This window comes from Pinus tabuliformis, chromosome 6 (assembly GCF_031772625.1).
Source record: "Pinus tabuliformis cultivar Carrire ecotype Pingquan chromosome 6, CPIR1, whole genome shotgun sequence".
NCBI lineage: Eukaryota > Viridiplantae > Streptophyta > Pinopsida > Pinales > Pinaceae > Pinus > Pinus tabuliformis.
The window spans coordinates 1,530,866,882-1,530,882,246 of NC_142292.1; the positions used below are offsets into that span (position 1 = coordinate 1,530,866,882).

The 15,365-nt window shown below is 38.3% G+C and overlaps 1 protein-coding gene across 3 annotated transcripts in view; it reads right to left on the minus strand.

Annotated features, from left to right (window-relative positions):
* Positions 1-15,365, minus strand: part of RAD50 (DNA repair-recombination protein (RAD50)) — a 446,299-nt gene that overhangs the window by 218,863 nt on the left and 212,071 nt on the right. For all 3 annotated transcript variants that reach the window (XM_089428359.1, XM_089428350.1, XM_089428366.1), the window contains exons 14-16: positions 14,692-14,806; positions 14,451-14,580; positions 14,104-14,313 (exon numbers count right to left, since the gene is read on the minus strand). In XM_089428359.1, the coding sequence (XP_089284485.1) occupies positions 14,104-14,313; positions 14,451-14,580; positions 14,692-14,806 (455 nt within the window). The remainder of the gene's footprint in view (positions 1-14,103; positions 14,314-14,450; positions 14,581-14,691; positions 14,807-15,365) is intronic.

Here is a 15,365-nt window from a genome sequence, read left to right on the forward strand (position 1 = left end):
TCTTGACACGATTTCTATCAAGTACGGATAAGATTCTGGCCTTCTAGACTGCGAAGTTCGACGCTCCGTCCAGTCTGTCCTAGTCTCTTACTCCGTGTAGTGCCATGATGCTCTTCTACTTCCCTCCTGGAAGTTCTCAATCTGACTCCCTCTGAGTCTCGATTTCCCTCCTAGAAATCCTTCTGTCGATGTCGAGATGCCCCCTACTCTGATCGTTTGTGCAACCGCACCACTAATCCGGGTTTCTCGACTAGAAACCCTCGGTAGCAACTCCCTCCTCTTGGCCTTGCCCTGTCAGGTACTGTTCTGACTACAGTACCTCACCAGCGCCACTCTGCAATGTTCCCACAGCCTTCTAAACTCCAGTAACCTGAAGGTGGGAGCTCCTAGGCTCTGCGCAATCCCTGCACTAGCAACCCGTTCTCCTCAGCCAACTGCGTCAGCCTTCCTAGCTTCTGCATGAGGCCCCATTTGACTTCCTTAGCCTCTGCACTGCCTCTTCCTGGCTCACCCTTGATGACACAGGCATTGCATCACCCTTCCCTCCTTGTTGTTCTGCTAGAAACAGCTTCTGTCACCTCGAGACAATTGTTTTCTGCTACTATTGATTTGGTCGCTGATGTCCTCAGTCCTCCTGTGATCTGCAATCACGCTCTAATACCATGTTGAAGTTTCTAAGTCTACCAGTTAGAAACCCTCCATGCACTTTATCTGATTTATTCCTACCTACTTGTTATGTTACTTAACAAATTATTTACAATGTAAATACTGAAAATAAACACTAGTGCATGCTCAACATATTACAAATCAACAACTGAAGGAAACAGAAACAATCACACCAAATGACACCATTATTTTTGGAGCAATGTCCCCGGAAAAACCCAATGTGGGAAAACCGGTGCAGCTATTTGAGGGTTTTCTTATTAAGCAATATCAGAGTACAATCTAAGTGCCAAAACCAGCCTACCCAACAGAGAATTTCCTTGATAGTAATACCTCTCAATTTGAGACAAATTGCCCAACTAAAACCCCAAATAATCCTTCTGACGACTCCTCAGCTCCAATCTGCCCCAGAAACCCCAGCGTCTGCCTTTCTAAACTGCGTCAGCCCCTCTCTGCCCAGCGCTAGCCCTGCGTCACTCTGAATGGGTCTGCGTCAGCCTTAGGAGGCCTTGTGTCAACTTTCTAGCCCTCTGCGTCAGCAACGCTAGCCTCTGTAAGCCTCTGCGCAACTCCCAACTACCTCTGTGTGGCCCTGCGTGAGCTCTGGTTGCTACTGTGTCACTCTCCCTCGCTACCGTCTTGCTCTCCCGACACTATCTCTGCCTCTCAATCTCTCTGTACTCAATGCCCCTCAGCAGCAACTTCGATCACCGATTCTATCTCTCTTAGCAAACCCCACTCTAAAGAATAGAATGATTGATCACTCTGGTGTATTCTCCAAGTGACCCTCAAGCCTCATCTTATACTTTTCTCATTCACATATCAACGGCCGAGATTAAGTCCCTAATCAACGGCTAAGATTAGATCTGGCTTGATTCATGTCTTTTGGACCATTCTAACACAGTTTCATATTAATACACATTAATATTTTATTTTTCCCAAGTTTAGACTTAGGGACTCCATTAAAAATATTAATTATTTTAATATCTCCTGAACTGTTTAGAATCTACCCAAACCCTTTCTAGGTATTAGAGATCTCATGTGCCCCAACCTCTCCACCAAATTTCGTGGCTAGAGCACATCCGTTGCTACCCCAAATCAACATGTCCCATTTGTTAGCATGTCATTATTGTTGTCCCAATTGTTAACATGTCATTGATGTTGTCCCATCATTGTTGTTGACCCATTATTGTTGTTGTCCCAATTGTTGTTGTAGTCCCAATTGTTACCATGCCATTGTTGTTGTCCCATTATTGTTGTTGTCCCAATTGTTGGCATTGTTGTGACTGCACTTCTGGTTAGGGTATGTGCCACTGCCCTTAACCCAACACACAACAAGACTAGCCCTCTAGTGCTGCGGCCAGCCTTGAAGAGGCTCCTCCCATGCCACGTTATCCTCTCAACGCAGCCATGAAATAACTCAAACAGCTTGCTATGGCCTGCGGCCTAGCTTGTTGTAGCTTTCAGCCTCCTCAATGTGCCCAAACAACCATTCAAATTCCAGCATTTAGCTTCCCTCTACTCGGCCTAACAACCTGCCTTCTCGGCCCTAAATACTTGGCCCTCCATCCATCAATTTGGTCACTTGACGTGGCCTATGGCTAGGGCATCAAGGACCTGCGGTTAGGGCATCATAGTAACCCTGCTTAGAGACCAGCGTATAGGGCAGTGTGTAGGCTTCCTTCTTGACTGTGTATAGGGCAGCGTGTAGGCTTCCTTCTTGATTGCGTTTAGGGCTTGTAGAGACCTGCGTATATGGCAGCGTGTAGCCCTCCTTGACTGCGTCTAGGGCTTGTAGAGACCAACGTATAAGGCAACGCATGGCCCTCCATCTTGACTGCGTCTAGGTCTCATACTAAGGCTCCTTACCTTCTGCGTTTAGGGCTTCCTCTCTTAGATTTCTCTTCCACTAAAACCCAGAACAAGTGGAGAGAAATCAAGAGTGAAGTGTGTCGAAATGACTATCAAGTCACCTTCTTTTATACTAAAACGTTGAGCACATGTGTGGGTTATTTGGTTGTTGGTCGACCTTGACGAATTGTCTTATAACACAAATAAATTCATAACTCCATGAATATTTATCGGAATCAGAAGATCTTTAGATCAATCCTACACCTCTCGAAGAGAGGAATCCAAGAAAAATATCAATTGCCATAAATAAGATGACCCACGTGTAGTTTGGCCCTAGTTGCCAATTTTAACAACCATGCACTGAAATATTTTTTACATAAGATAATTACATTTTCAACCCTCAAAGGGGGAACATCAATATGGTTTGGACCCTCAAAATACATACCCAATTCTATGACACAATATGGTCTAGTAGACCAAGTGATTTGTAATAAAACAATTAATCCAAATTATCTTAAATTATTCCGAAATCACTTTTACATAAGACTCGACTAAAACACTAGGATTCACCTAAGACTTTGACGACAAATTCCACCCTAGCTTTGGGGTGAGGTTGGAGGGAAAATTTTTCCCGACCATCCGTGTTTAGAAACACAGATGAGTCAATGAGACGAAAAAACTCCTAGTATGAAACTTGCACCAAAATAATAGGCTTACCTAGGTTGTTACATACATTCAAGGTCTTACTAGTATCATCTACATTACAATTTTGCAAAATGGGTTTACAATGACTCAACGCTGATGGATGATGATCTCAATCTTTGAAGAAAAAATATGGTACATCTTCTTCCTCAAAACTTTGACAAAATGAGTGCAACAACTCCAATATCCACTTGTCCCTTCCACTTCAACGAGTTCACCAAGTCAAGGATTGCGTGGGCCTCTTTGGGAAGTTCAAGCTGCCACTTGGGGAATTTGACTTGCATGGAGTTTTCTTCGGATCTGCACCATTCTACATTTGGATTAGCTCCTACACTTCTATTTAAACGACCCTTGGGCTCTTATTTTGTACTCTTTATAGTAGTTATTGTGCTTGCGGAAGCTTTGCTCCTTTACACACTTTCAATATTAATGCAATCTTTGGGGTTCACAGATTGGAAGTTCTTCCTCCTTGAGCATGTTATATATTTTTGTTGATTAATGTGTTTATTTCCTTTTACATGTGCTATATATTTTATGTTTCCATATGCTTTAGAGATGTATGGGTGTATAGCTATCTTGCATCAATACATGGTTTAAAAATTTGCTCTAGTTTTAGATAGTCCTAGTTGATTTCACATAAATCTCTAGGTCTCCTTTATCATTGCTTATTTTTTTAAATCTATATGTGGAGCTAAACTTTGGTTGAGTTTTGTAGAAGGAAAATCACTTGGTGGATCAATGATCAAGAGTGAGGGGAAGTCTTTGGAGAGACCAACCCACTCTTGATATGCTCTTAGAGGAACTCCTATTTGGTTTAGCCTCATCGTCTAATCTTACAAATTGTCTTGCAGGGGTGCTAACCATCGCTTGTATACAAGTCAAGTTATTTCAAATTTAAATCATTCTCTCAAAAATCTTGTGCTTCATTATTACAAAGTTGTTCTTTAAGAGCTTGTTGATGTCTAAGCAAAGAGGAGAGTTTACTCGTACTCTTTAGCTTAGCCCTTGTAGATTGTATTGTGTATATACATTGCATTTTCCTGACTAATTTTCCAGCGAGCTCTTGATTTGTTTTGCAGCCCTTACTAATTCATTCTTGTGACAGCTTGAGGGAATTGAAACGTTTAACAAGATGTTTGCAAGACCTTTGGCACATCTTTAGGACTAAATTTCAAAAAGGTCATGCGCTGTAGGAGTGATTTTATATCAAGGTTGTGAGCCCTTCTTCAAGGTTGCTTATTTCCTCATGAAGGTCGAGAGCCAATAGAGGCTTGGCCTCCATTCCTTGCGCTATATTGTAGTCTTTGTAAAGGTTAACTTTTGCATGCAAAAATCAGTCCCTAATATTAAGATTTGAAAATGCTCTCCTTTGTGCCTCATTTGCCTATATTTCTAACTTCACCAAGGAGAAGATCTAGTTCTCATTCTTCAAATGCATTTGTAAAGATTTCCCTTGGGTTGAGTTGAGGCCTTTTGAGAGGCTTTTGTAACTAATCACTAATAAAAGGCTCATTTTTTGCTTGAGGGAACTTGGGAAATTCTCCCATGGTATCCCACCTCCTCATTTAGAGGGAGGACTTGTTTCTTGTGGGTGGATCAATTTCTCTAGTTTAGTTTCCAACCCTCTTTTTCTAATCTAATTCATGCACGGTTAGTTTCTTACCATAGCATTTACATCTATTTTCATCTTGCAAAGTTGAGTTTGTTCAGTTTTCCATTTTCATTTCTTAAAGTACTTGTATTGTGCAATTTACCACAACACATGCAACATTTCTCTTGACCAAGCAAGCACTTTACATTTTTTTGCAAGCTTAGATAAGTTTACTAATCCATATACTTTGTTCATTTGGAAATTGTTTCACAAGTCTTTTGGATACACTGATTCTTCATTTTATGTCAACTCATGTTTATATGCTAAGTCACATAACATGAGGACACGTAAATACGAGTATTCATCACGAGACACAGCGACCCCTGAAACAGGACACGAGGGACTAATAAGTCAATAACATGAAGATTCAAGAATGAATATTGAATTGTGAGCAATGAACATCATTGATGTAGGAAATTAATAAACTAATACTATATTTTAGTAAGTAATTAATTTACTACATCAATGATGTTCATTGCTCACAACTCAATATTCATTCTTGAATCTTCATGTTATTGACTTATTAATCAAATTGAGAACCAAATCAATGATCTCAACAGGTGCATTCTGCATATTGCAAATGTGACATCAGACACTGATATTTTCTTTCTTGGCAGTTCTAGCTCTCTTGTTGACTAGTATATGAATCTGACTTACTCAAGTTGCACATCTTGGAAACGTGGGCAACTGTAAGACAGACTCAACTACACATAGCCCTATATATTTTAGTCAACTCTCTGTAGCCATTGAAATTTGCAACTAAAACAATACAATCGCTTCATTGGTCAAACTTGGAGATATGCAGGGATCCGAAAAATGTTTTGAAGAGTGGGAATTGGATGGCCTAAGTTATGATATCAGAGTGCCCAATGTACTAATTGATGCCTTTATCACAAAAGGAATGATTGAAAAGGCAAACCGCAGAGTCTTTTCTTGAACATATTTAGAAAAAGGAGGAAAACCAAATTTCAAAACATTGGAAATGTTTGTGGATGGATATTTAGATAACAAGCAAATGAATCGAGCCATAGAGACCATGAAGAAAGCTATTTCAAAAGTTAAAAATCGTGACACCTAAAAAGGCATTTGAATACATTGATACAAACTATATAGACATGGACATATGGAACACAAGAAAACACTGACTTGGCACCCACGTGCTCCAAAACAAGAAATTTAAGCTCCAAACGATGAACACTATTCTCCAGGACCTAGGTCGATGTGAAGTTGACAGTTGGGAATTGTTGAAGGAACTTCGAACACAACACAACAATGACTCCAACGCGCAAACAATGACCAACTTCAAACATGGCAGCCACTCCAGCGAGCTTTGACAGTGAAAAATGACCAAAAAAATGAACCATGTCCAGGCTTTATGAGTGACTTTTCGTGGACACATGTCCCTAGAGGCAAAAACATTAGGGCATGTTTTCGCCACGTCAAAAATGCGTCGCGTGATTGGAGGACACAATAAAAACCATTTTGGACACGTTATAGGTCATATTTCGTGTCCAGCGCGTTAAATACATGGCACATGGCCCTGAGGAACATGTCCTGTGACTTAGTTTATATGTTATGTTGATCATTTGTTGATATCTTTTGAAGCATTTTTGTATCACTCTATTTGAAGCAATTTGCATATCAACCATCTAGTTCATTTACTTGAAGCAATTTATGAAGTACACGATTTTATGTAAATTTCATTTTTGAACTTGTGAAGTTACATTGACCTAGTTTTCACTTTTAATTTTCCCATTGAAGATTTTGGTATAATTCACTCAAGCATTATCTCTTATTAGGAAGCAATGCTATCAACACTTTCTTGGGAAGCAATAACACTCACTCAACATTTAGGCATTTTAGTTTAGACTTGCATATTTAAAACTTACCTCCAAGCATAAGCTTGGTTGTATAGACAACATAGGACCAAATTTTCCTGAAAATTTCTTCCATTTTGTGTGGAGTAAGGAAAAGTACATGACCTTGTAGTTATGAAGGTGCCTTTGTCTCCTTGTAGGAACGACGACACATATGGTTTGTAAGGATTCAGGGAAGGGTATCATTAACAACGGACTAGTGCCTCCTCAACCCTCCTCAACCCCTCTTCCTTGCAAGTCACCCCAATCTTTACCCTTTGGTAAGATTTTGAAAGGGGAATTTCTCACTTTAGGATAGGCAAATAGATTAAAATTAACCAAGATAATTGCATTTCAGATAGCGAGTTTGCACATCATTCTAATCAAATCATCTTGTAAGAATTCCAAGTTTTACTTGCAATATTGTTATCTAATGTACTTGTTATTTTGATGATCAATTCGTTGATTGATATTTGATCTCATTATCTATTGCTACTTGAGAATTTCCTTTACAAGTAAATTTCCATTTGAAAGTAATATCCTATTTGTTCATCTTGATCTAACATTGATTATGCAAGACTACTTATCACTTGTATTTTGCATTTCCATTTAAGAAAGTACTTATTATCTATATTTGAGTAGTCATTTACAAGGCACTAGTTTATATTCTTATCTATTGGAATGTTGCATTGGTTATCATTGAATATATATCTTTACATTGCTCATACATTTACATGCTTGCTTATATCTTGAGTCAAGTCATACTTGAGAAGTAGTTCCTTTTATCTTAGTCTCTTAGAACCTCACATTTCACTTTACTAACCTTCTTTAGGGACCACACCCCTTAGCTTAACTAGGAGAGAGCTTTAACGGAGAAAGTTGTGATTAGGTGACAGTCCCTTCTTTGAGTTTTCCACCGAGAACACACATCGTGGGGTTGAGGATTTTTTCCACACTAACCTAGGTGTGCAAGTGAGGAGGCAACAGGCCCTTTGCTTGAGCCTTTCTTGGCTTTGCCATTTCCGGCAACAAAAAAATTCTCGTCATCCTCATGCTTTTGGATTTTACTATTGCCACCACTGACAAGGCACAACTGAAGCTCTTCCTAAGTGAAATCGCTCCACAAACGATCTCAGTCAAGCAAGTCCTATTGTCCATTGATCACTTGGACAAACAATTCCCACTGCTTTGAGAACCCATTTAGAGTAGTTCTCACAAGCTCATCATCATCTATTTTCTCTCAAACAGTTTTTAACTCGTCCATGACAAGTCTAATCCTCGTGAGATTACTAACTACACCTTCTTCCTCACTCTGTCTGGTGTTTTTTAGCTTCTCTTTGAGGATCAACTTTTAGTTTACAGTAGCATTTTGAAACAACTTCAAGATGGTATCCCACATCTTCTCGCATGTATCCAATTCTGCAAAATGGTGAAGGGTGTGATCTTTAAGCTAGTCTTGAATAATACCCCTAACCTTGGCACCCTCCTTGTGGTACGACAACAACAGATGTTGCATATTCCTTCAAACCATGCTCCTCAAGCAATAATAAAATTATGGTTTTCCAAATAAAAAGTTCAATGTACCATCAAGTCTGTCCTGATCACTCAATCTAGTTGAAGCCATTTCTAAAACACTCAACAATAAACTCCAATAAATTTGAAGAAATTTGTTTGTGTGAAAACCTTTGATTTCTCCTTTGAAATCCTTATGATCAGATCAAAATAACCTCAACATTGTAGCCGCTCTAATACCATGTGAAATTTCTGGCTACCCAAAAGGTGTTATTAACTCGTTACCCAGTTAATTATTTTTTATTACTTGTTCACGGCAAATTAATTCTTTTGTTGGAAGTAATCAAAAACAACATAAACAACACCATTCACAAAATAATAATTGCAGCAAAAAATGCGAGAAACCAATCACACAATGAACACAAGTATTTTTGGACAAACGTCCCTGGAAAAACCCCAATGTAGGGAAAACGAGTTTTCAGATCTAAGATTTTATATTATTACCTTCAGCAAAAATTGCTATTGAGAAATTACAACTGCTTGCCTAACACTAACAAAGCTCTAACAATATTTTTATCTTCACTTCTGACCTACGTTACCGGATCCGCGGGGGCAAGTGGTGAAACCTCGGATCCCCGAATCCGAAACGGGTACGGATACGGATACGGTGGGATCCGTACGATCAGTTAAGAAAATGTTCATGTCACATTTCAGGTGAGTTTGGATCTTCAGTTAACAGTTAATAACTCAGTTAATTGAATTTTTTTCTCGTTTAACTTCCAGTTTAATGCTTAGTTTAGCTGCAAAAAATTCTATAAAAGGGCGATAGTGAACTCGATTTTAGCATAGGCGATCGTGGGAGAGCAGGCATCTGTGCGCTCCTCTGTGCGGCGTCGTGGTCGAGCTGTGCGTCGTGGAAGAGCTGTGCGTCGTGGTCGTGGTCGAGCTGGTCGAGTCGTGCGTCGTGGGCGCCGTGAGTGCAGTCTGCACCGTTGAAATCTGCACAGTCGCGGGCGTGGTCGAGCTGGTCGAGTCGTGCGTCGTGGGCGCCGTGAGTGCAGTCTGCACAGCTGAAATCTGCACAGTCGTGGGCCATGAGCCGAAGCCTGCACAGTCGTGGGCACGGAAGCCGTGAGCGGAAGCCTGCACCGTCGTGGGCCGTGAGCCGAACCCTGCACAGTCGTGGGTGCGGGAGCCGTGAGCGGAAGCCTGCACAGTCGTGGGCGCGGGAGCCGTGAGCCGATAGATTTTATTTTAATTTTTATAACATAGACCGATATGTTATCATATGGTATGGCGGTAGCCTGTAGGTTTTATTTCAATTTTTTTTATTTTTATAACTTATAACATATACGTAGGTTTTAAAATTTATTTTAATTTTTTTTATTTTTATAAGTTATAACTTATAACATATATAACGTTCATGGTTCATATGATACGGTTAAAATTTAAAAATTAAAATATTTTTTTATAAATAAAAATTAAATATGGTTAAATAATAAAAAAAAAATTATAAATAAAAATTAAATATGGTAGGGCCGTGGGCCGTAAACCATATTAATATAATGTGTAAGTTATAAATAAAAATTAAAAAATATTTTATGTTTATGACATGTTTATAATTAATAATTTTAATAATTATAATTTAAATCAATTATTTAAAATGTGTATTGTTTTTTTTATTAATATTTATATGTTTATAAGTTTTTAAAATTTTAAAATTTTAAATTATGTATATAATATTAATTATATATAATATTAATAATTTAATTAGTTATTTATTTAAATTTAAATTTTAAAATTATTTATTATAAAATAATAATTTAGAATTTTATATTTTTTTAAATTTTATTTCGCCCTGTACCACTTTAGAATTTTGTTTTGAGAATGACAATTTTATTAATTTATATTTGGTTATCAATGCAGGTGTGATAAACATGGAACCATTACAACATGAATCTAGTGAAGGAATAAATGTCAATAAAGATCCAAGATCTCCTTTATGGCAGTGTGTGGAAATTCTTGGCAAAAACTCTGGTGGTGGTTCGTACAAATGGAGATGTAGTGAATGCAATAGCATTCGAAATGGCTCATACACTAGGGTGAAGGCCCATCTCACTGGGCAAACTAACACAGGTGTGTTAGTATGCAATGGTCCAAATGGTCCAAATGGCCAACCTGGGACAGGTTTGAGTCCTGCAAAAGTTAAGTTTTATGCATCTTTGCAAGATGCTGCTGATAGGAAATTCAGCAAGGGAAAACTCCCTGTGCAAGCCTCTACAACCAAGTCGTCATTGCCATCTACACCAGCTCTCACAAGTAATAAAAGGCCTACTCTAGGACCTCTTGAAGCAGCATTCAATAACCAGGGTAGAGAAGTTGCAGATGAGCATGTTGCTCGTTGCATCTATGCAAATGGACTAGCATTCAATTTGGTGCGCTCTCCTTATTGGCAACAAATGATTAAAGCAGTTAATGAAGCACCAAAAGGATACAAGAGCCCCGGGTATGAAAAGGTACGCACCACTTTGTTAACATCAGAAAGAAAATTTGTGGATAGACAATTACAATCAATCCGTGATACATGGGCAGAAACAGGGGTGTCCATCGTTTCTGATGGATGGAGAGACCAAAGAAATCGCCCTTTAATTAATGTTATTGCAATTTGTCCCCAAGGAGCAATGTTTTTGAAGGCCATTGATTGCAGTGGAGTGGAAAAAGATGCAACGTTCATCTCCACAATTCTTATTGATGCAATAGAAAGTGTGGGATCACAAAATGTTGTCCAAGTTATCACAGACAATGCAAAGGTTTGTAGAGCAGCGGGCCTGATTGTGGAGGGTCAATACAATCACATATTTTGGACTCCATGTGCAGTGCATTCATTGAACCTTATGCTAGCCAAGATTGGTGAAATTGAGTGGATCAATGAAATATATGTAGCATCAAAGGAGATCCAAATGTTTATCACGAATCACTCAATGTCCCAAGCCATATATCGGAGTTTTGCAAAGTTGGAGCTACTAAAGGTACTCCAATTTTAATCAATGTTATGCATTATGAGTTCTCAATTTTAATGTTCAATTTATTTTATGTCTGATTTAAGATTTTACTTTTCAATATGTTTATGTAGGTTGCCGAAACTCGTTTTGCTTCCCACACTTTAGTCATAAAGAGGCTTTTGGAGGTCAGACAAGCATTACAGGCAATGGTCATTGACCCTCTTTGGGAATCATGGAGGACTTCAACTTCTGATAGAAGACAAAGAATAAAGTATATCATTCTTGATGATGCATGGTGGGACAAGGTCCAATACCTTTTGCAGTTCACAGAACCAATTCTAACCATGATTAGGGCATTTGACACAGATATGCCTTGCTTGGGGGAAGTCTATGAAAACATAGATAGTATGTTGGAGAAAATACGGGAAATTATCAAGGCAAGTGAGCATGACCCCCTTGAAGTATTTTACAATGAAGTGAAAGACATAGTTACAAAAAGGTGGAACAAAATGACCACACCATTACACCTTTTGGCGTATGCTCTACACCCCAAATATTACCATTCCAAAATATTGTCTTTACCTGGTAGAGCAGCACCAAACAGAGATTTTGAAGTGGTACAGGGATATAAGACAGCTTTGAGGAAAATCTATAGGGAAGTTGGAATTGCAAAGGATGTACGTGATGAATTTGGAGCATTTGTACAATCCACTGGGATCTTTTCAGATCCAATAGCCATGGATGATCGGGGGCATATGGATCCTATTACTTGGTGGGGCTTCCATGGTGGAGATAGCACTTATCTCTCAACTCTAGCCACGAGGTTGTTATCGCAGGTTGCCAGTTCCTCATCCGCTGAGAGGAACTGGAGTACATATGGCTTCATCCATTCGGTAAAGAGAAACAGATTGGGAGCAGCGAAGGCTGAGGATCTTGTATATGTCCATTCCAACCTTCGCCTTCTATCACATTCTACTTCAGAGTATAAAAAAGGTCCAAATAGGATGTGGGATGTGGAACCTGAGATATCTGACTTGAACATGACATTGAATGCCATGACTCACCTTAATCTACTTGAGGATGCTACACAACCACTTCCTACTTCTGCAACAACTTCTAACATTCCTGGCGCACGATCGTCTATTCATGATGTAGAGTTGCAATATGTAGATGATGATGATGTAGACCCATTTCATGATATGTAGACACACCTACTCTATATTATCATATTAATAAAGTGATCATTGATGAAACATTCATTTTGTTTTTACTACTATCATCTTTGTATGAGGCAAGATGCATCATTTTAGTGTTCAGATTCATAAATTGTCTAATTATTTTAGTTCTAATGTTGTGATTCATGAATGGTTTTGATTTTAAACATCAAATGTATTTTTTTAAATTTTAAAAAATATTATTATATATTTTTGTACTCGCCGCCGTATCCGGATCCTGGCTTTTCAAAAATCCAACAGATCTGTATCCGTATCCGTATCCGGATCCGGATCCGTATCCGTATCCTGGTAACTTAGCTTCTGACCAAATCGAACTGAGAAATTTCACTATCTCCCTCTCCAAATCAACTTGGCCTTTTCTGCAATTCGCACCACACTCTGGAACTCGCATTGGCAGCCTCCAACAAGTCACACTAGCAATGTGGCAACCTCTCGAAATTCACACTACCCTTCTTGGAAATTTGCACTGCCACTAGTAAATATGAACTGAAAAATTTAGCCTCCTTATATAGAAATAATTCAACCCTTTTTGGACCTCCCTCTAGAACTCAGAAGCTAGAAGTCTTTGTGAAGAATAAATTCTGGCAAATTTCTTTTCAACCACTATTGTTGAAACCTTCTTGATCTCTCTAAAAATCACCCACTCAATGTATCGCCAAAGCTGCCCATCGATCTATCTTTATAATCTATCATTCACAAATGAATGGCCACGATTAGAAATTCACTTGATCCAATCGATGGCTAAGATTATCTTAGAAGCTTTCTACAAGCTTCTAGATGTAAATCGATCTTATCCCAACTAATGTCAATTAATTATCCACTTTCCCTAAGTTTAGACTTAAGAAATATTTAAAAAATCACTAATTGCCATAATTAAGATATTTTCCCTAGGTGAAACTTAGGAAAAACTACAGGGGCTAGGAGATAATTAATTCCTCTATATTTCTAGCCTCAATGACCCTTTTCAAGACTAGAACACCTGTCTAAGCTACAATATTTAACAATTGTTCCAATAAAGGCTATTAATCAAAACAAAAACTAGGGTCGCTATATTCTTTTAGTTTCATCATCTTATCGCAAGTCTCACTAGTCTACAGCTAATGTGAAAGTCTTTATGTGAACAAGTGTGCTGACCATACAAAACAAACTTGAGGATGATCCTCTTGTCTGATCTCTTTGTATTTCCTAAAAAAGTACAACTTTTCAATGCAATCCACCAAAGTACCATATAGTCTAATCATGCATCATAGCAGTTACAAATCTCTAGATAAACTAAGAAAGGAATTGCAGCAAGGGCACTCTCAACAACTTTTCACACACTAGTCATGAGAATTTTTCAATATACATCACACTATATAAGTCCAATTTTCAGTGAAGAAATTTCAAATTGTTGCTGCTTAGAACAGACCAAAGGGATCTCATGTGCATAACTGACAATGACAATTGTAGGTGTAATAAGGAATTAAATACCCTATTACTGAAGACACTAAAAGCTGCAGTACAATTGGAGCAAAAACTGAAAGCATATAAATATAAACTTAAGTGAATAAACAGTATAGCTACAGACAGAAACCATATGCTCATTCTTTCTAAACAAATGTGTGGAGGCCTAAGTAGAAAAGGTTAGTTACATCATCTAGAGCCTGAGATTTCCTTTCATGGTCTTCTGTCAACTCTTCCAAAAGCTTCTCAGTAGCAGGAATCAAATCTTTTCCCAGCTTAACATATTCATCATAAACTGACCGCAACATGTCTAGCTGCTGGAAGCTCGCATCAGCTCCAGAAGAATGCATAGCTAACTCCCTAACACGTTCTGCTGAATTTGCACTCTTTGTCCTTTGCTGAACCACAGGACAGATATGTCAATACTTACATCCCATCATAAATATTTTGTCAATCTCTAAAACTCTACCACCTCAATATAGATAGGAATCAAAGTGTACAAATGAAAACTTGTCTGCTAAAGAAAACAGTAAACCTTTCGGACAAAATCATCCTCTTCCTCAGGTGTAAAAGGGCGTTCACAACATGGGCAAACATGGTTTGCACGAGCAACTCTTTCAAAAGGTTCAAACATCCTCCGCATACCATCTGCAATATCATGTTGGCTTCAACAACCACAAATAAAATACTGGTAAGTAATGAATTCATTGCACTTCTGATAAGAAGATTGAGTACAAACTTATAAACAGTAATACAGTCTGAGAGAAGCATGCAACCTTTTACGAACATCTCGTTGCTGTATTGCATCTTGCAGAACTGCAGGGTATCCATCAATATCTACCTGTAATTGAATCAAGGATTGAATCCTTGTTTCAAAGAATCTTCTCTTTGCTGCAACACAAGAAGTATAGTCATTGACTCATTAGTCTTTAGAAAAAAAAAATTTCTTAGATACCATACTGTAACGCCCTCCATGAAGAAGATGAAGTATCCAGTCCATATTAGAACCACAAAACACCATCATACATAGACCTTATATGAAAGCATCTTCTCAAGTAAATAGGTTGGAATAAAAAAAATTCTGAGGATAACCCCTTGCAAGCAAAATGCTGCATTCTCAAAAGACTAATAAAATCAATTATTAATTTGATTCCCCTCTTGGGACAATTCATCATTTAAGTTTCTTTCCGTTAAGCTTAGGGTAGGATTTGTATTGCTGAAGCAGTCACAACCAGATTAACTATGTAAAACCCAGATCTTATAACCAAAAAATAGTCAAGTATAAAAGAAGGAATGTTTCAGAAGAAAACAAATCAGATGATAAAATAATGATGGATGAAATAATGAGAGATGAGCCAGTGTACAATCCATGTGTTATTAATACAATTTAAGTGGCACCTCACAATTCGCCTGCATATGGGCTGATCATAAAATATAATTAATCATTAAG